A 21271-nucleotide genomic window follows, 5' to 3' on the forward strand; every position below is an offset into this window, starting at 1 on the left:
AGATGACTGAGAGGGGACCAGGTCTATAAATATCTAAGGTGTGGGGGGCACAGTGGTGAGGCCAGACTCTTTTCAGCAGTGTGTGGAGACAGGACAAGGGGAAACAGACAGAAACTGCAGCATAGGAAGTTCAGCACAAATGTGCACAAGAACTTCTTTACAGTGAGGTGACGGAGCACTGGAACAGGCTGCCCAGGGAGGTGGTGGAGTCTCCTTCTCTGGAGATGTTCAAGACCTGCCTGGATGCCAACCTGTGCGACCTGCTGTAGGGAACCTGCTTTGGCAGGGGGTTGGACTCGATGATCTCTGGAGGTCCCTTCCAACCTCTACGATTCTGTGATTCTATGAAGATGTGATGACCATTGAGAAGTAAAATCATTGTTTGGTATAGCCCAATATATATGGATCTGCAGAACATATTAGCATACTAAAATCAACATCCTCACTAGAATTTTCATATCAAACAAATAGCTCTCAATCACTATGAAATTCTCAAACTGTTATTTCCACAATTTTCCACTGGAATACATGATCCGTAGATAGTTATGCAGTACCTTTATGCAATATCATCAGAGACAACATACAGTCTCAAAGCTGAAAAAGAGGACTCTGTCACCACAGACTTTTAGTTGTTTTACAGAAACACCTTTTTATTCAAGAAATTTGCTCTGTAAATTGTCCTAACAAAGGTCACTGCTGGAGAAATTCTCCCTTTAAAGGGAAATTCATGATGATTTTCTTTCTCCATATTTTTTAGGAGACTGGATTTCTCACATACAAACTACTCTTTGGTGTGTCTGCGTGCTCAGTTCAAAGAAATGAAATACACATATGGGGTAAATGATAGTATTTGTTATCTACAGGTAACTTTTTGGCACAGAAAGACCATCTGGTGCTGAGGTAGTAGTGTAGAACGATGTGGTAGAAACATGATTTCCTACAGGAAAAAAAAAAAACAAACCATGCTTCTTTTATTCTTCACACTGACCAGTAGCCCAGATGGGAAGGTTGGAAGGCACACTCGACACCCCAACAGATGGTTCTAAGTAGGGACGGCAAAACCCAGTGCACAGAAAGTCAGACTTCACAGGAGGATTTCAACCAAGGAACATCTGTATCTTAGGAGAGGTCATGTTAGCAGCGAAGATGTCACAGGATGAAGTCCAAAGCAAAAGCAATTGTGAAGATAACATAGTTCAGGATTTGTTACATCTGAGCAGCAAAACAGAAATGACAATGTAATTGTCCTTCCTTGGATAAAGCTCCAAGGAACCCCCAGCAACCAAAATCTGCGTCACAGCTTGGGTTTCCTGAGCAATTCTAGTTTCTAGCGTGATCTTCAAGAGGGTAAGGTTAGTCATCATGGAAAGGACAAATAAATACAATTACAAAATCTGAGCAAGAATAGTCACTTAGATCTTGGATGCAAGAAAACTACTGAACGGCTTTTTTGCTCAGAGGTAAAAGCTACCCAACTCAAACTAAATATCTTGAAAAGAACCAGTGCCTTTGTGATTTGCATATAGAACTGAACACAATGCAAGTCCTATCACCGAAGGATGATGCTTTTGGTAACTGGATACTCTGTTGTGAAATAACTGCTACTCAGTAACAGCCCAATAAGCACACAGAATACCTTAAACGATGAAGCTTTGAACTTTTTGTAGTAGAGATCAAATACTTTTGAACAACATGCATGACAAATGCAAAAAATATTGTGTGGTGAATTGAAGTTTTAGAATGCCCAAGACAGTATCTGAAAATAATGTGATGTTCACAGTCAATCTTCTCGTATCTTTGGTTAGAGTGGATACCATTATTACTGGAAAACAGTATGATTGCTTTTTTTAAAGAACATCTTCATGCAGCCCAACTGAAAGACAAACCTATGATACTCTAATAATTGATTTCTTCTCCCACTTGTGAGTATTCCTGAATTAATATTCTTTTTTAAAAATCAACATATAATTTGGTTTTAAAAAGGCACTGTAGCCTTGTCCAATGTGCAGAATATTTCCAGCTAAAAGTTCACCAGCTATAAATTAGTGTAATTCACATATAAAAATGTGTTTATGTTTACATATTAGGCCATAAACTAGTCTCAACTTTCTTAAAAAGTAGGCACTTAAAACAACCTGCATTTGGCCAAAAATAACTCCAGCAGCACTTATCAGATCAATACGCACAGCTGATCATCATGTATTATCATCCCAAATTAGAAACTGAAGCTTCAGTCTTCCTTGTTCTTTCTTATTCCCCTTGTTTCACAGAAAAGTGTATTGTGTTTGAAGACCACATCTCGAATTTTCCGGCAGAATAAGTCACAGCAGCTGTCCCCTGTGTAATTTCAAATAGACCTTGTTGAATCATCTGAACCATGTGCATGTTCTTGAACAGGAAGACTCCAATACCCATTTGCTCTAAGAGGTTGCAGCTAAGGCTAAGCACCGATGCTAAACGCTACTCATCAGGCACTGACTTACAGGAACTCTTTCTTTTGTCACACATTGTTTAACCACGAGTTGTGATGGTCCAAAATGGACAGTATTCTTCTTTGTCCTGAGCCACAGAAAACCTCCTTGGTTATTTTGATGTTTGACCAGATATATTGGTGCAGAACCCATCCTACTTGTCCCTGAGCCAAAAATATTTGTTCCAACAGTGCTGGCTGTTTCAACAGGCAGTTAACATCAGGGTGAAGCCATGTCGTTATTTTCCAGAATAACCAGGGTAAGGAGGGGGTGGGGGATACTGTATCGAAGTCTGTGGAGTTGGAGTATAAGGTGGAGGTAGATCAACTGGGTACTCCATTTCATGTTCATAATTGTACGGTGGTGGAGTCACTAAAATGGGAGAAGGAAGAAGAAGTAGTTAAAAAAAAGTATTTTTTGTATGCATGCATTTTCTAGTTGACATTCAGGCTTCCATAGAACAGATATAAAGTCTACTGACTTCATATTTACTTACTATTTACTTTCTTCAGACAGTCACTATACATTCACTCTATGTCAGCACAAGTCCTTGCTCACTGCCCTTTTTCACTGCTTATCCTTGTGACCGCAGACATGCACTGTTAACAATGTTTGAGTGGCCATATGGCACATGATACCAGGATGATGCAGCAGAGAACTACTGTTTTTCAGAGGAGAAAGGTTGGGTTTTCATCAGATCTCTTCCATCTCATTCTCTTCATCATCAACACAGATTTATGTTGCCTGAAAACAATTATGTAGGCAGGGCCTTCGCTGATCTCTGAAACATCCTTTGGATCCCCAGAAGATGTGCGACGTGCCATGTCAAACAAGGCAGAAAGTTCCTTGCAGCACAGCAGCATCACAGCTTCTGGGGCAAATCTGGACATCTTTCTAGAATGCTCCCAGGTCTCAAGCTGAGGAATAACAGAGTTTTCACTTTGTTCTCTCTAAAGGAGACTTCTGAGGAGAGCCCTGTGTTTGTAAACCAGATCAGTCATTCAGGAAAAAAACCCCACAAAAATACTTGGAAATAGCTGAAAACTTTTTCTTCAATTACTTCTGCTAACCACAGAGGAGGATTAATTCATTGATCAAAAAGACAGTAAGTGCTGCAGAATTACAGTGTGGTAGGAACTGAAGGCCCCATATAAAAACCCCATTACGGTACTGTATGAATTTTAAGCTTGAGTCTGCTCTTTGTCAGTTCATGTCACCACGGAGGCCTTTTATTCCCAGTAGACTGGAATCAAAATATCACTTTAACAGAAAGAAAACAGAAACCCAGGATGTTTGCACTGGGGATAAGAGACTCAAGGCCCAGTGTGGTGGGAAAAGCACTCCCTGATCTCTGAAAACCTGTCTGCCACTGTAGCTGAGGCCTAAGGAAAAGCGTTTTCTTACTTGCTGTTCTGGCAATGGAAGAGGGAAATACTGGACACAAGCCTTACAGAAAATCCAGTTTACTCATTACTACAGAAGTGTTCATGACAATGGAGAAAACAGATATCATTTGGGAGCTTGGCACAACTGCCAAAAAGTGCTACTGCTTGGAGGAAGAGAGGGAATGCAAAGACAAACTGCCTGGAGGTGGAGAGATGGGGGTGAGTCATAGCACATTTGGGGAGGAAAAGGCTACAGCCCCAGAGCCTTCATTTTGCTGTCATTTTTACAGCTTGTGGTGACTGCTAGATTCTAAAGTGGCTCTCCAGCAAATCATGGTAGGGAATATTGCAGTTTTATTTCATTACTCATCTCTCTATGCAAAACGATGTTGCCATGATAAGGATGATTACAGCTGGTTTTAGCTTAATGGAAAAGTAAGAGGATGAGGGAGAGAACAGACAATAAGAGCAGTGGATGTGAAGAAGGAAGACATACTAAATATTGCATAGCTTGCCCTTAAGTATACTTAATGCACCTGGGGTTTGCAGCAACCTTTGGAACTGAAGGGAATATAAAAGGAAGGTATCTCTAAGAGTGGGAGGAGGGGGGACTTCATCTGTGAAAAACCACTGCCTTTTATTACAGTGAACTCTCAGTTATCCCTTGGCAGTTGCTCCTGTATTTGTAATTAATCATGTCACCAAAGCAGAGATATAGCTGTGCAGCATAAACACCGATGCTGCTCCCAGGATCAGCTTTGCTCTTCAACAATGTAGACTCATTCACATGGTGGGAGTCCCAGGAAAATGGCCTTGGTAGCCTAATGGAGAACCTCATTTGGTGCTCCTATACCTAACACCCTCCCAAGCAGGAGCACATCTGATACTTAGAACTGACATGCACAGTCAGACCCCTTCTGTCTTTCACTAAGCACAACAGACGTCTCTGCTGCTTGCTCCAAGCTCCCACTGGTTCAGAACAAGGAAGAAAACCAATCGATTTCTCATTGGAGAGCCTCTGGCATGTGGAGAAAGCCCGTTTGACACAACACAGTGCTGCTCTGAACAGGACTTGAGTGTGCTGCTGCCATACAGCTGTGCTGATGTGACATCTGGCCAGACTTCATTAGCCCACTGACCTAACGAACCCTGTGCGCACTGAGCTGTCTTGAGATTCTCCAGCAGGGAGCCATGCTGCTCCCTGCAGATCAGGAAGAGCTTTCACTGTGAAGCCAGGATTACCCACAGCTACACCTGCACCACGAGCTCAGGCCCCATTTGCACCTGGCATCCTTACCCGGGTAGGTGCTGATGGTGTTGATGTGTGCTGTCCGGATGACCCCCACTCGGGTGCCACGGTTGTTCTTCATGCACATGCAGATGCAGATGGCAATCCCAGCAATCACTCCCATAATGAATACGATGCCGAAAACAATTCCAGCTATTGCCGTGCCTCTGCAAGGGGAATGGAAACATGCAGTAAGTCTCAGCCAAATAATGCTTAAAAAAACAGAATTCTTTCCTCAGGAGTGGCCTCCATTTGAGCCAAAAAAAAAAAAAAAGAGAAAAAAGTGCATACTGATTACTGCAAATGCTACAAATTTTGACCCATGAGGATATCTGGATAGAAGAAATGAAAGATTTTAGAGATCAAAAGGAGAGACTGTTTCGAAGTCACCTTTGTAATTGTGCCACATCACTCTCCTGACTTACTTATTGTACGTGAAATCATTCCAGGACCTTCTGCATTTAAACAATTAGATATCACCAAGAATAATTTCCTCCCTTTCTCCTCATCACACAAGACTTCTTCTTCCTAAAGGCATTGGTATGATTTTCTTTCTAAAAGAAAGTACAAGCTACTCCCAGTAATATATTCCAGAAGCATCCCAAAGTGCCTGCTTGCTGTGCTTCCACAGGAATGTTTTTGTCTTTATTTTATCTTGGGTCAAAAAGTCCTTTTGCTCTGCTTCTGAGCCCAGAGATTAAGGAGAGCCTGCTCTTCTTGAGGGTGAGCAGCAAAAAGCAAAGCAAGTGCCCATCCTTTTGCACATCTGCCGCTGCAGCCAGCACAAGTATTTGAGGCTTAAATGATTTCTTTTAAAATGGAACAAGGGAAGGAATTTAGCTCAGCCCCTGAAGTAATGAATCAGACTTTCCTTGAAATCGTACAGAAAAAGGACAGGAAGCCTCATTGCACTGATACACAGGAGAAAAGCCTCACTAAGAGGCATTGAGGAGCTCCCAGTAATATTGAGGGCAAAATGAGCCTTTCTCATGAGCATACAGTTCACTGGGGTTTGCTGTTAGGCACAGGAAGTGAAACGACGTGTGAATGACAGTATTTATAGCCTGTCCTGTTATGAAACAAAGCAGTGACCTGCCAGAAATGTTCTTACTCTGTGAATGTATTCTACCAGCAAGGATTTCAGGTAGCAACCTTGCTGGAAACTTTTTTACTGGACATTTTCATACATTCAACCCAAATTGACAGTTTGGTCAACAGAAATAAGCTCCACTAGGAATTACTGTAGTGCAGAGAATAAAACAGGTACAGTAGTACCACAAAGATAAATAATGAAAGGAGTCTAAACAGTTTATCTTCTCCATATCAACATGGCATTAAGCAGCAGACCTGGCTTCCAACATGTTGATAGCCTATTAGCTTCCACAGAGTCAGCAAGAGTCAGGGTAGACTCAATATGTGAAAGATCAGGATTGAAAAATCCTTTTATTTAGGAACCTAAGTATGAATTTAAAAGTTTGTTTTTATGTACCAGCTATTCATGAACTTGGATATGATTTGCAGTACAAATACAGAGTTGTACAGCTTGCTATCTTACTAAAATGCACTATTGGGGAGCTAAATCGCTCTCTGCTGTCATTTAGCAATAAATGAAGGGTGTGCAGGAACAGTAAGCCTGTTAGTATTTTGCAGAACACATAAAGGTTGAACTTATGAAACGCTAAAAATGCTAACTCATGGCAGCAAGCACTTGGCCACAAAACCAGTAGCTTAAAAGCCATTTCGGAGTACTGCTGAGACCAAAGCACTTTGGTATTCACCAGTATTAACAACTTCTTACAGACATCACCCCTTCCATTTCACCTTCACCAGAAGCATCGTGGTGACAGGGAATGCTCTTACAGAAACACTGCAAACCATTCCTCTCCCAGGAAGAAGAAACAGAAGCAGCTACCTCTGACCACTGGCCTCAGAACCTGTGCTGCACACCTGCAACCCAGGTAGGCCCTGCCAGGCCAATCTCCCAGAAATCCCAGAAAGTATAATTCTGTGCATTCCTGACTGGCTGCACATTCAGGAAAGCGTAACTTCCAGCCAAAATGTTGACATATATGGATAATGCACAAAATTGCACACAAATATAGCTAATATATCATGCAGTTACTTTCCAAGAGCTAAATTAAAAATTCTATCTTAATATAAGTCCAATTCAAATACCATTCAAATGAGAGTTTCTCAGCTGTCTCCCGAGGCAAGTTTACATGGATGCCATTTGGTTACCTGCCCCAAGCCATGGGTTGCACTAGCACCACAGCAAACATGCTTCATGCACCAGTGCTCATCAGACACCCCAGCTTACATTCTTCCTTTCCCTTTCTGCATGAACTGTTATTGCTCCAGAGCAGTGTCTCTCCACTAATTCAAATGCGGATTCAATTATACCCTACATGAGAAATGAGAGTGCTCATAAGGAAAGGAAAAAAGACAGCAAAATGTTGGATACTATCTTCAAGAGGAGTTTTCATTGATCCCAGGAAGTTACTACTTGACAGCTTGCTTTGGGTGACAGAAGTGAGAACTGAGGCCTTCCTTGCAGCCCTGCAGGTTCCCCTGGTCTCCGTTGTGCAGAGCTAGTTGATTGGCCCTGTTCTGTGCCTGCACAAAGGCATGGGCAGGGCAGGACACAGCTGCAAACAGCCCGTCCATGTCTGCCTGCATCTGAAATTCAGAAAGAGCTAGGTTTGGCTCCTATGTGCATATGCCTGAAATCCATCAGCAAAGCTTCCAAGCCTGAGAAGGCCTCTCAGTCTAAACATAACTTCTGCCAGGCTAGAGAGCCTGGTTCAGTAAGCAAATTAAGGAGTAACAGCTAACTGATCTGGGTGCTGGTCTCCAGCATGGCTCCTGCTGGTACAGCTATGCACTGGAACCAAAAACGGTCACCAAAGAAAATATTCATTTGCTCAGCTCTGTTGACAAAGCTAGTAAGTGCAAGTCTCGTTTGCTGCTCTGAAACCAGGACAGAAAGTGGTTTAAATAGCCAGGCCTACCGCTGCTCCCACATTCATGTTTTCACACCGCAGTGGTAAATTTAGACCATCCATGGGCAGTTACGCAAATGGAGGCTGAGATACAGAGAAGGAGATGTAGGTCACTTTTTAAATCTGGCTGCAGCCTGACTGAGCATCAGCAGAGAGGCATTTGCTGGCTTCGGTGGGATCCTAATCAGAGCCGGAGTCACACAGGTTGAACTGCTACAGCGACTGAGTGTTCTAATTTAAGGGGCACTGGTGGGGATGACATGGGGAGACGTGCTCCGACAAGGGAGCACAGGCAGTGACTGAGTCACATGCACACTCTGATGCAGGGATCTTCAGCAATCTGCCCCTCACAACAGCTCTGGTAAAGCCCCGTGATGATATTTTCCATTTTATCTCCACCACAAAGCTTTTCAAGGGAATCTGCCTAAGGGATAAAGGACACTGTAGAGCAAAAGAAGACCTAGAAACCACGCAGCAGAGTCACATAGCAACTAGGAAGTTTGAAACTGAGGGAAAACTTTGAAATGGAATAATTTAAAGGAAAACATTATGCAAAGTCATTTACAGAAGCAAAAGCATAGGATTAGAAAAAATGCCAGAGAAGAACAATGCACAGAAAAGTAAGAGGGAGAGGGGAGAAATAACTTTAAAGTGTGGAAATGTCAGGAGGAATTGTCAGGGTAAAAATCACATACAAAGAAGCAGCTTTGGGTGTGTTTCTAGCAACATCTCACAGGAAAGAACATAAATATCATTTACGGCTTAATGCTGCTGGTCAGAGAGAGTCCTGTGCAGGGGATCAGAGCCATGGAAGAGCTGGAGCCAAGCAGAGGGCATGGCCATGGTGCCCAGGGACAGACGTGTCATTGCCTGCTGGGCCTGGTGACCTGGATGTTTTTACACAGCTGACAGGGCATCACCAGCTGCTGCTCCAGCCTGGGAGGGTTGACATGACCAGAGACCAGGAGAGAAACTGAAGAGCAGCTCTGTTCCTTCAGGTCTTGCCACGCAAAAATGAAATTCACCTGGTACCACTTTCCCCTTCAGAAAGCTGGAGATTTGGGATGTAGGCAAGCAAAGTGGATGAAAAATTTGCTCAGATAAGCACTGTATCCAAGGTCATCTCCACCTTGGGCCCTAAAAATCTTACAGCTCAACAGGTTAGTGCTTCCAAAAGGAAGCTTAGGAATCTACTTTTAAATGTATGACCAAAATCTGTGAGCCAAGTCTCCATAGCCTGCACTGCTACATGGCATGGACTTCCTAGTTTGTTGTCATCCTTATATTGCCATGGTTTCTCCTTCTTTGGCTCTGCCAAAGAAGGTATTGCCTGGAGCATAACATTTTGCCTGGAAGCCTGGCTTATTAGTACAGAACTGCAAAGATGAGGAAAAACCTTTCCATCACCTTTTTCAGAAAGCCCACAGACCATAATGATGTCCTCCAAACATGATGATGGGGGCCAGGTTTCAGTATGTGCATCTACCAGTATCCTCACCAGGCAGCACCCATGGGTGCCTCCCTGGGACCGGGTGCTGTCTGATGAACTGCTCACCATCCCTATCTCTTTGTCTTCTAATTGTGCATGTGCATGTGTTGTTGTTCACAAGCAGGTGTTTTCTCTTGATTTCTGTTTCCTTCAGCTCTCTCCCTCCCTGGCAAACCTTTAAAGGCTTTCTTAATCTGGAAAACACAATAGGAGCAAGTAGCCAAAAAGATGCCTACAGAAGACTGAAAGAAAAATGCAAAAACCTGTGTTTCCCTTAGCTTCCACTATTGTTTTGCAGTTCAACAACTCTCTAATCCAGACACATACGCTCATGTTTTAACTAAAACCCTTTCTGCACTTCCCATTATTTTACAGACCTTTAGCATCATACCTGGAAGCCAGATCCCCCCATCCTGCAGGAGCCCTGTCATGGTTACCCTGCATATGGTGAATTTGATCATTCTGGTCACCCGCGCTTGCCCTTCTCATCCTATTCTGTTGACTTTTGAGGAGTGCATGCAGCAGTCAGGATGGAGCAGATGCATGTACTGTAGTAGGCGACTGCTACTATGAACAATGTACTCCACAGAGGCATATTAAATTTTCTGGTTTGTTCTCTATTTTTTTCTTAGATAATCCATGGTATCGGATCAGGCTGTCAAACGACTGGGAGATGAGATTTCATGGAACTATTTACCATAATTCCAAGTCTCATTTCTGAGAGGTAACATCAGCTTCGAGTTCATTCTTTCATGTGGGAGTTAGGGCTGTTTTTCCCATTATGCATTAGATAACGTCCATGGGCCCCGGGTTTCCTGCAACGAGGCCTGGACATGTGTCCTCTGCTGCAGGACACAGGCTCACTCCACAGTGTTCTGTCAATTTAGAACCTATCACAGCAGAAGTGGTAGAGCTCTGCACCAAAGATGCACTTCTATTGGCATAAAGGTCTTTCCATTTTGTAATAGCATATGTTAGCAATCTTACTGAAATTTGACTGGCTATGGCAAGAAGTTCTTAGAAGCATGTGAAGATCAGTATTCCCACTTTGCCTCCACTGTATTTCATTACCCTTTGACTGTAAGAATGATGTACCATTTTCACTTTGATCAGCTGATCTCTTCCATTTCATTATCTTTCCTAATTTCCAACACTTTTTTAGTCCTCCATTAATTCCTTGCCAATCCTCTGTGATTTGCTGGCACTGCATCTCCAGAATAATAAGAATAATAATGCATGTAACACATTTTGGAATACTACAGCTAATACTAATATATACTCTTTATTTTTCCCCTTTCAAGCATTCAAAAAGAAGCAGATAAAGTCTGTTGCTGTTCTTTTTTTAAATCATTCTCTGGGATAAAATAAAATACAAAGAAATCAATGACGTTTGAACTTCTGATCCAGCGATCGACATTTTGAAAAATGTACTCTCCGAACTCTTAATCAGACTTGATGTTACTTGCAGAGAGAGGGTGCTATTTATTTAATTTGGTCAGCAAACCTCAGTTTACTCTGACAGCAGAAGTGCAGCAATCTCACATGCAGTCTTCTCCTGAGTGCACTGGAGCAAGCAGTCCTGCTCTGGGCTTTTTTCCCCTCCTCCCAATTGCTCTGTTCTTCTAAGTGCAGAACCATGCAGTGAGTGCTCCTCCAAGTGGCTTTGCTGCCAAGGGCAGTTTGGCTTCGTGTCCAGGGCACCTCAAGAACCCCTGAGCTGAAAACGAATTACAAATATTCTGTGGATTTTGTACTGGGCTGTTGGAAATAAAAATCTAGTAGAAACTGTAGCCATATTTAAAGGATAAAAACAGTTTACTGAAGCCTACAACACTGCTATCTGGTTGAAGGGACTGCTCTGTGCTGGTGTGGCCTCCCCTTGAGCACTGCGTGCAGTTGAGGGTGATGAGGCACTGGCACAGCTGCCAAAGAAGCTGTGGGTGTCCCATCACTGGAGGTGTTCAAGGCCAGGCTTGATGGGTTCCTGGGCAGTCTGATCTAGTGGTTGGAAACCCTGCCCACAGCATGGGGATTGGAACTAGATGATCTATGATGTCCATTCCAATTCAAGCCATTCAATGATTCTGTGATTTCTATGAAGTTATGACATAGCTATCAGTCCAGATACCCATGGCTGAACTTGCAGCCTTCTCTTCACAGCTCTACCACCACAGGAGGAAGAAACTAGGATAACAAAGACTGACAAATCATCTAATTCATCAACCAATAAAACAGTCAGCTGGATGCTGCCTCTTGTTTTAAATTAAATAATTAGTTTGCAGAGTAGTAGCCCAAACCATCTAGCTTGCCTTTGAAGCTTAGCTTTGCAAACCATACGTTGACAAAATTCCTACCAGAACTTCCTTTAAAGGCATGTTTTACAGCATTAAGGAAGACAGTGATTTGATTGTATATCTGTAAACAAATCTAATCTATTAAATCTGTGTACAAAACGTATTTGGGAGGTATCCCCCTCTTTTGTTCCTATTCAGTTGGATCCAAGATGTGCTGTCAAAATTTCTTCAAAATTTTTTCCTCTGTGCCCATTTCACTCTGCTTTATTATTTTCACAATATTACTATCTTAAGCAGCAAAATATTCTGAGTCATAGGTGTACAATGAAAAGGTAGTGGGTAAACATACTGACCTCTTTCCTTCCAGGTACTCATAATAGGTCACCATTTGAGACTGCTCCATATTGTTAAACCACATAATCTTGCAAAGGGTTAAAGGCTAGTACTTTCTGCCTTTTAGTATTGCCAATGCACGAGCAATAGAATACCTTCTACAGCTTGCTAAAAAGCTGCAGAGACAATGAAGTGTAACTGGTGCACTTGCAAAACCACAGAGAAAGTCATATAAACTGCAAAACAAAAGGCCTGTAATTACAGCTTGTTCTGGTTTGGGCTACCCTTGGCAGAGACTCTTTGGACAATTTGCCTTTTGAGAAAGATGTAGATGTTTTATGCCTACTTCCTTTATGCCAAACCATAGGTTTTTCTGCTGGAAGTTCTGCTTGACCAGGAGGTCTGCAAAGTGCTTAAAATAAGTGATGTTGGAAAGGTGTGCAGCCAGTGCAGCCACTAAAGTAATGGTATAGCAGGAAGCAGGCAGTAGCACCCTTGTCACTGTTTCTGAATAGTTTCTGAACTTCCTCTGCCTGTACTCCACAGGACTGACAACTGCCCTACTCGTAGTGTGAAAAGCAGGGATCAAACTGTTTCCCTCCATCTCAAGAGACAGGGCCTGGAGCAGGGCTGCCTAAGAAATAATGTGATAGACAGAGGGAATGATGCATGAAACACAGCTGGGAGGTGCATACTGCCATACAGCAACCACAGCACTTAACACCCAGTAGTGTTATTAACTGATTGTGGTTAAGCAAATACATTTTGATCAGTCTCAGACTGTCCAGCATTTTCATAAGACTGATTTTGTCTGGTTGACAGTTCAAAAATTTTGAAATGTTAAAAAAATATATATATACAAAAATGCATATTTATATTAAAATGAGATTTTTAAAAAGTCAGAAATACAGAAGAATTGCAGGGTGGAGAGAGAAAGATTTTTTCTTTTTAACTTATCTGACAGAATTCTGATTAAGACACTATCAAAGATTCCAGTTACAATTTTTCACCCTCATCTCCCCTGCCTTCCATCAGTTCCCCTTGTCCCACCTTTCCCCATTCAGAAATCCTCTCCTGTCCCTTGCAATCATGACCTTCCCTCACTCTGTAATGTGCTTCACATGTTTTCCTGGAAAGGAAACAAAAGCCATAATGCAATTTCCACTTTTCAAAATGTTCCTCATTGTGCTTATGAATTCAAGGGCCAGCCCAGTGTTGCCTTAGATAGAAAATCATGCACAACTGCAGCTAAACTGCCTTTTCTTATTTCAGGCATTTTTATTCTCGTTATGCCTGCAGTTTGCATTGCTGGCTGAACCTGCTTCAAAACACTTTCTGAACCAACAACAATGAGAGATATTGAAATCACTTCCCAGCTTGCAACCCTCTGAGAGTCAAAGTGCACAATGTCAGGATGATGTGGCGGGTTTCCAAGAAGATCACAAAATTAGCAAAGCTAGTGATAACTCACCTTTGGCACCAAACTGTTTACCAGGTAGAAACACTTCAGAGAAACACAGGAATATTATCTTTCTGTTAATTCCTAACAAACTCTTTCTGGCAAAAAATTTATTTATACCAGCTTCTGCAAATGCTAGACTTTGCAAACTCCATGAGCTCAGCGTAGGAGAATCCTGCAGTTCCCCTCCTGGGAAGCTCTTGCTCTAAGAGTCCAATTTATTGAAAGAAGGGAGATTTAAGTTAGATATTAGGACGCAATTCATTACTCAGAGGGCAGTGAGGTGCTGGCACAGCTGCCCAGAGAAGCTGTGGTGCCCCATCCCTGGAGGTGCTCAAGGCCAGGTAGGATGGTGCCCTGGGCAGCCCGAGCTGGTGGGGGCAGCCCTGCCCATGGCATACTAAGATTCCAACCCAAGCCATACTAAGATACCACAACTCCAAACATTGTGCCTGACGGATCTTGGAATCTCTGAGCATGTAACAGTCAGACCTGCCTAGTTTTACACTGGTTTTTTTGTTTGTTTGTTTGTTTTTTACCCAGTTGCCAGAAAGATTGATAACTCAGCAATTTTTAGAACACCTTCTCCATGCTTTGAGCCTGCATCAAAGCCTGGAGGCAGCCAGTGATCCACCAGGGAATAACCTGTTAACCAGTTGGTTGGAGGAATAAGTGAGATGTCACCCAGAACACATAGTCTTTCTCTTTCTTAACAACCCTATGTGTGTAACCTAGCTACTATCCCTGAGTACTATGGCACCAGCTGGAGCAGCTCTGAGTGTCCTCTGATGTCCTCTGAACAGAAAATAAGGAAAGAAATTAAACTGGTTGTTGGAAAAAACAGCAACAACAAAATTAAAAGCACTCTTCTCTGTGTTTCATTTTGATAGAGGGGTGTAAGAAGACAGGCATCAGGGTGACTTTCCTCAGATGCTGAGAGCTGGGACCTGACTCCTGACCATGGCACCATTCAGGCTTTCCCAGAAACACGCTGGCACAGCAGAGCAGGATTGAGTGGCTTAGGAGGGCAGTGCTGGAAAAGCTTCCCCTTTCCCATTCCCAGTGGTAGCATAAATTCACAATAACTCAAGTGGTCATGTGCCTACAGCCCAAACTCAATGACTCAGTCAAATGAGGTAACTGCACTTGTTTTCTTTGCCAGCTGTATTCTTTTCAGGATAGAGTTGTCTTTGAGAGAACAATGGCACCAAATATAACTCCGAGAGAGGGTTATTATTTGGTTTGCTAATGAGAAACCTGTTTGCATTATGTATACGTGCCTCTTCTAGGCTATGACCCTGAGGTTTCCAGGTTCCCTTCTGGGGCTTCTACACTGGCTGTGCTTCATGTATTCTATCTCAAAATACTGTAGAAGAGGGAAAACCTCAGACTTGGTATCTTGCATTCAGTCCATGCTTCATAAAAAAATGCATGCTGCTGACTCAAGATCTTCTTCCCAGTTATGGAAATATTGAGGCCAACTGAAACATTTATTCCTTCTTTGTGGTCAGTTCTGAGACAAAAGTAACCTAGAAAAAAATCTAGTAGTTCATGTAAATTGCTAAGTAAAACATATTTTAATATTGAAAGATTTCTGCCTAGATGCAATGTAGCCCCTGAATATACACTTGGTGAATCACTTCAGAAAACTGCACTATCAGCTCCCAAGAGAGACAGCAAAATCCAAATGTGAGCTTTCAGGGTAGTGAAGACTGCAGTGTGCAGATGGAGAAGCCACCAAACAATTGTTCACAGACCAGATATTAAAAAGCAAATTGCGACTCTTTTTTGTGCCAACTGAACTGGAAGAGCATTGCAGACATCATAATCCCTGAAATGCTCCCTGAAATGTTCATTCAGCCCGTTTTTGGGGAGTTTGTCATTCTCCCTAAGGAGGGATCACAGACCTTGTTCTAGCATTGTAGGATATATCCTTATATATTCAAAAATTGCATGGGACCTCAAATCACCCAGAACATTTATTTGCAGGGAAGTATTTTTTCATCACAAATTACCTCCTTCTGAAACAAGTACTGTCCAACAGTGCTGAGAGTGTTATTTTAGCACCCGATGGCTTGAATACTTGATAAGCCCAACTACTCTCTTCCACTGGCAAGATCTTGGATTTTACCAAAACTGTACTTTAAACTCTAGTTTCACCATTTTTGTTACTTCCACTTCTCCACTTACTAGCAACAGCTCTGCCTTGCCCCTTTTGAAGATTTCAGGATGCTTCAGGGATGTCCTTTTTGCACTGAAGCTTCCTTGAAGCTTCCTCTGCCCTTTGGGCGCTGCTTCCTGCAGCTTCAGGTGGGACAACGACAACCAAGCAAAAATAATATAAAATAATAGCAATAAAGTAATTGAAAATGAACAGATGACTACAAGCAGTGCTACTTTATGGATCTGAAAAAATGCTTCTGACTGTTCAGAAATTTGACTCAGAACATAAACTGTACCCTCAAAATGCATTTATGATTTACTAAACTTCAACTCAAAATGTTTTACTACTCGCAGAATTCTGCCTGATAGGCAAATTAAAAAGATGCAGGATTTGGTTTTGTGATTATTTATTTTTATTTATTTTGAAAATGAGTAATCTGAAATAGTTCCAGGAAGATCAGGGAGGATAAGTCTGGATTAAGAGATTACTTAGCTTCATATATTACTTGATTCAATTTTAAAAAGAAAATCACAATTTATGTGCATTGCCTGAATAACAGTGAAACAGCTTTTAAGAAAGGCAGTGCTAGCTAATACTGTGCTTTTTGAGTCTAAATAAATCTATCTGGGCTTTGAATTATCCAGCATAGGAGGATTTTTCCCTCATATCTTCCAATAAAAATAATAAGACACTGAGAGTTTAATTTTAGAAATTCTGGAGCAGACAAAGAAAAAAAATGTTTTTCATCTTCACTTTCCATCTCTTTTTTCTAATGCACTTTAATATTCAGCTCTCTTTCTCCTATGAAAGCAATAAAAGAGCCACTTCTGCACTATTTTCTGTATCAGATTTATAGCACCAATTGCATTTTTCTTTCTCACTCTTTCTTAACAGGTGCTGTGCTGGAGCCTATGAAGACCATACAGATACAGGCCAATGGACATTATGGACGTATCACAGAATCACAGAACTGCAGGGGTTGCAAGAGACCTCAAGAGACTGAGTCCAACTCCCCTGCTAAAGCACGTACCCTACAGCAGGCCACAGAGGTAGATGTCCAGGTAGGTCTTGAATATCTCCATAGAAGGAGACTCCACAAACTCTCTGGGCAACCTGTTCCAGTGCTCTGTCACCCTTACCACAAAGAAGTTCTTCCACATATTAGTACGAAACTTCCTGTGTTCAAGTTTTAGGCCATTACTCCTTGTCCTATCTCTACACACCACTAAGAAGTGCATGCCCTCATCCATTTGCCTCCCATCTCCCTTTAGATACTTATAAACATTTATCAGATCATCTCTCAGACTTCTCCCAAGGCTGAACAGATCCAGGCTACTCAGCCTTTCCTCATATAGGAGATGCTCCAGGCCCTTAATGATCTTTGTAACCCTCCACTGGAATCCTTCCAAGAGATCCAAGAGATCTTTTTTGAACTTGTGAGCTCCAAACTGGACCAAGTAGTCTAAATGTGGCCTCACCAGGGCAGAGTAGAGGGGAGAGGATCACCTCCCTCAACCTGTTGGCCACACTTTTTTTTAATGTACCCCAGGATATCACTGACCTTCTTGACCACAGAGGCACACTGCTGGCTCATGGCCAACCTGTTATCCCTCAGACTCCCAAGGTCCTTCTCTGCAGAGCTCCTTTCCAGCAGGTCAGCCCCTAACCTGTACTGATGCATAGCATTATTCCTCCCCAGATGTACAGCTTAGCACTCACTCTTGTTAAACCCCATCAGGTTCCTCCCTGCCCAACTCTCCAGCCTGTCCAGGTCCTGCTGAATGGCAGCACAGCCTTCTGGTGTGTCAGCCATTCCTCCCAGCTTTGTATCATCAGCAAACTTACTGAAGGTACTTTCTATCCCTTCATCCAGGTCACCGACAAAGATGTTGAACAAGGCTGAAGCCAGCACCAACCCTTGGGGAACACCACTAGTTACAGGCCTTCAACCAGACTCTGCATTGCTGATGACAACCCCATGAGCTCTTCCAGTTAGCCAGTTTTCCATCCACCTCACTGTCTACTCATCTATTCCACACTTCCTAAGTTTCATAACAAGGATGTTGTAGGAGACAGCGTCAGATGCCTTGCTGAAAGTATACAACATCCAGTGATCTCCCCACATCTACCCAGCCTTTGATGACATCATAGAAGGCTATCAGTTTGGTCAAGCATGATTTTCCCCTTGGTGCCACACTGACTAGGACTGATAACCTTCTCTTTCAATTGCTTGGAGATGGCATCCAGAACAAGTTGTTCCATCACCTTTCCAGGAAAGGAGGTGATGCCAACTGGCCTGTAGTTTGCCAGATCCTTCTTCTTGCCCTTTCTGAAGAATGCAGTGACACTGGCTATCCTTCAGACTTCAGGCATCTCCCTCATTTGCCAAGACTTATTGAAGATGATAGAGAGAGGTTCAGCAATCACCTCTGCCAGTTCTCTCAGCATACGTGGGTGCATCCCATTGGGGCCCATAGATTTGTGTGAGTTGGTTTTGGCTAGATAGTCTCTGACCAGATCCTCTTTGACCAACAGAAAGTCTTCCTTTACCCAGACTCTCTCTCATATACTCCATGGTCTGGGATTCCTGAGGGCTAGTCTTAGCACTAAAGACTGAAGCTAAGAAGCATTCAGGATCTCTGAATCAGCGTCCCCTGTCACCAAGGCATCCACTTCATTTAGTAGGGGAGCAACATTTTCCCTAGCATTCCTTTTACTGTTGACACACTTAAAAAGCCCTTATTTTTTACCTGCTTTGCAAGGTTTAATTCCAAGAGGGCCTTAGCCTTCCTCACTGCATCCCTATAGGACCTGACAACATTCCCAGGTGAATAGGACCTTCCACATTTCACAGACCTTCTTCTTTCCTTTCACTTTATCCATGAGTTCCTTGCTCATCCACACAGGCTTCCTACAAACTTTTCCCAATTTCTTACTCTTAGAGATGCAATGATCTTGAGCTTGGAAGAAGTGGTCTTTAAGCGCCAACCATCTCTCATGTGCCTCCTTACCTTCTACCATCTAGCCCATGGGATTCCTCCATACAGGTCTTTGAAGAAGTCAAAGATGGCTCTCCTAAAGTCCAGGGTAGCAATTCTACTTCTTACTCTGCTTCTTCAGCACAAGATCTTGAACTCCACCATTACGTGATCGCTGCATCCTAAGCTTCCCCACGTCATCACATCCCTGGCCAGTCCTCTCGTTAGCAGAAAAAAGGTCAAGCAGGCTTGTTGGCTCCTCCATAATCTCCACTGGAAAGTTATCATCAAGGCAGTAGAAGAACTGCCTGGACCTTGTGTGCTTGGCCTTGTTGCTTATCCAAGAAATATCAGAATGGCTGAAATAGGTCATCATTTTTGAAACCCTACTATGAACTTATTTACATAAGTCTTTCTTTTCAGGATTCAAGCCTTCTTATGTAGTATAAGCAAATTATGGTTTTAGTGGTTTGGAATACCCTTGTTAAGTATGCATGAAGTGCCATTTACAAATTTAAAGTGAGTTAAGTGCTTTGGTATATGAATCATTTTATGTTTCTAAAGAAAATGACTATGAGTCAGAAAACTAAAAAAACCTGAAAAATAAACTTAAATTCTGAAAGCGTTCTGTAGTTTCTGCAGGTTTCACAAAATGATAAAAGCTGCAATATTGATGGCTGCTGTGCTGAGAATGCAGAAGTTGCTGTGCGATAAAAACATATGCACATGCTACATTAAGTAGTACTGAGTTAATTAAACTTGACCTCTTCCACCTCACGAGCTCTTCGGAGCCTGGAGAACAGCCAGTTCCTGATATCTCAGCCATATTTTTCCTTGCAAGCTCAAGAGATCTTTACTTGCCCGCACAGACTGGGTGAAGGACAGGAAAAGCCCCCAAGCAGTGAGGCACAGCAGACTGAGATCCCTTCCTCTCCTAACCCAGGAGATATCAGTTATTCTTGTAGAGCCATGCAGCAGACACCCTGTTGCCTTTTTAGTCCCTTCTGTCCAGACCTCAGAATCACTTCACCTTACTTTTTATGCTAACAAGATGCAGCAAAGTGTCCTGATGCCTTCAGGCACGGATCCCAGTGCCTTCTCCTTCCCATGCAGGGAGGTGAGAAGCACTCTCCCTGAAGGCCCCACTTGGCAACCTTAGGAATGAACTTAAACATATGCTTAGGTTTAAATATAACTCTCCCAAGGAAGTCAACAGACGCCATGTACTTTGCTGAATAGAAGCCTAAATCTGCTGTCTGTCAAACAATTAAAATGTTATCCTTCCATTTTCGTTTTGCCTAAGGTAACAGCTTTAATGCTGGCTCACCTATTCAAAAAGAAATGCTCTGCTCCCCATCTCTGCAAGGTGAGGCAGCCTGGCAGAGGGCTTTCCCATGCTGTCATTATCACGTTTGACAGCAGTTAAACACACTCAGGAACACCAAATGCAGCCAACCTTCAGTTGTCCTTTGCCATACTGCATGCTCTAGTAGGTTTGTGCTCTCGAACAGAGCTGGGTGCTCAGCATCACTCTGTGAAACAACAATAGCATCCGTGAGCCAGAGGAGCTCTTTTCCATGCAAATATCTCTGGCAGCCAAAACAGAGATGTAGTGACAATCTGAGCTATTTTGACAAGACGATCTGTGAACATAACATTTTTTGAAATTTTCCTCAAGGCTTTAAGCACTGCTGTTATGTCACGACCTGTTACTAATCTAAACTCTACACAATTTTGCAACAATGTGAAAGAAGCGACTGAATACCACTATATGGCTTACAAAGTAGTCAAAATCAAAAGCATCAGCCACCACTAAAACATATATTAATACAGTTTTTATTAAGATATGTGTTCATGGGGTCAATTTTTTTACAAGTGCTACAGCCCGTTACAATTACTTCAGACATACGTGTATTTGTTGGAAAGAGTAGCTTGGCTGGTCAACACCATGGTGAGGCAACAAAGAGAAATATTTTCCTAGAAAAATGGATTGAATTATGTCCCTTGCTGTAAGCAAACCATGCACCCTACTGATTAAACAGGAATTATACCCCTTAATGAGTAAATGCATATTAGCTTGCACCATTTACTTACGTATTTAGCAAGAATGCTGTGATGCATGCAAGGACGTACACTCTGCCACACAGCAACTCCCCAAAACTTTCCTGGTCTGGAAATACCATCACTCAACAAGGGATGAAAAAATCTATTTCAACAATTGCATATCAAAATAGGATATTCAGGGTCAGTTTAGACATGTATCCCTGGAATTAATAGATTTGTAGAGGGAGTTTGCAAAATAGATTTTGAACAGTCAGAAAAGCATGGCTCTGGAACAGTGTTTTGGTAGATGCAGCAGGGGTTAGCTACTTATGAGGTGTGAATATTGAGCTTGGCACATTTATAACAGC

General features: G+C 42.5%; 1 protein-coding gene across 1 annotated transcript in view; it reads right to left on the reverse strand.

Annotated features, from left to right (window-relative positions):
- Window positions 1–623: 623 nt before the first annotated feature.
- The window catches only part of CYYR1 (cysteine and tyrosine rich 1), a 56664-nt gene continuing 36016 nt past the window's right edge, over window positions 624–21271 (reverse strand). Inside the window, exons 3-4 of the mRNA XM_042810281.1 lie at window positions 5154–5311; window positions 624–2843 (exon numbers count right to left, since the gene is read on the reverse strand). Of these exons, the coding sequence (XP_042666215.1) occupies window positions 2710–2843; window positions 5154–5311 (292 nt within the window). The 3' untranslated portion in view covers window positions 624–2709. The remainder of the gene's footprint in view (window positions 2844–5153; window positions 5312–21271) is intronic.

This window comes from Centrocercus urophasianus, unplaced genomic scaffold (genome assembly GCF_019232065.1).
Source record: "Centrocercus urophasianus isolate 14NV4802_14NV808 unplaced genomic scaffold, USGS_Curo_1.0 seq_12, whole genome shotgun sequence".
Classification (NCBI taxonomy): domain Eukaryota; kingdom Metazoa; phylum Chordata; class Aves; order Galliformes; family Phasianidae; genus Centrocercus; species Centrocercus urophasianus.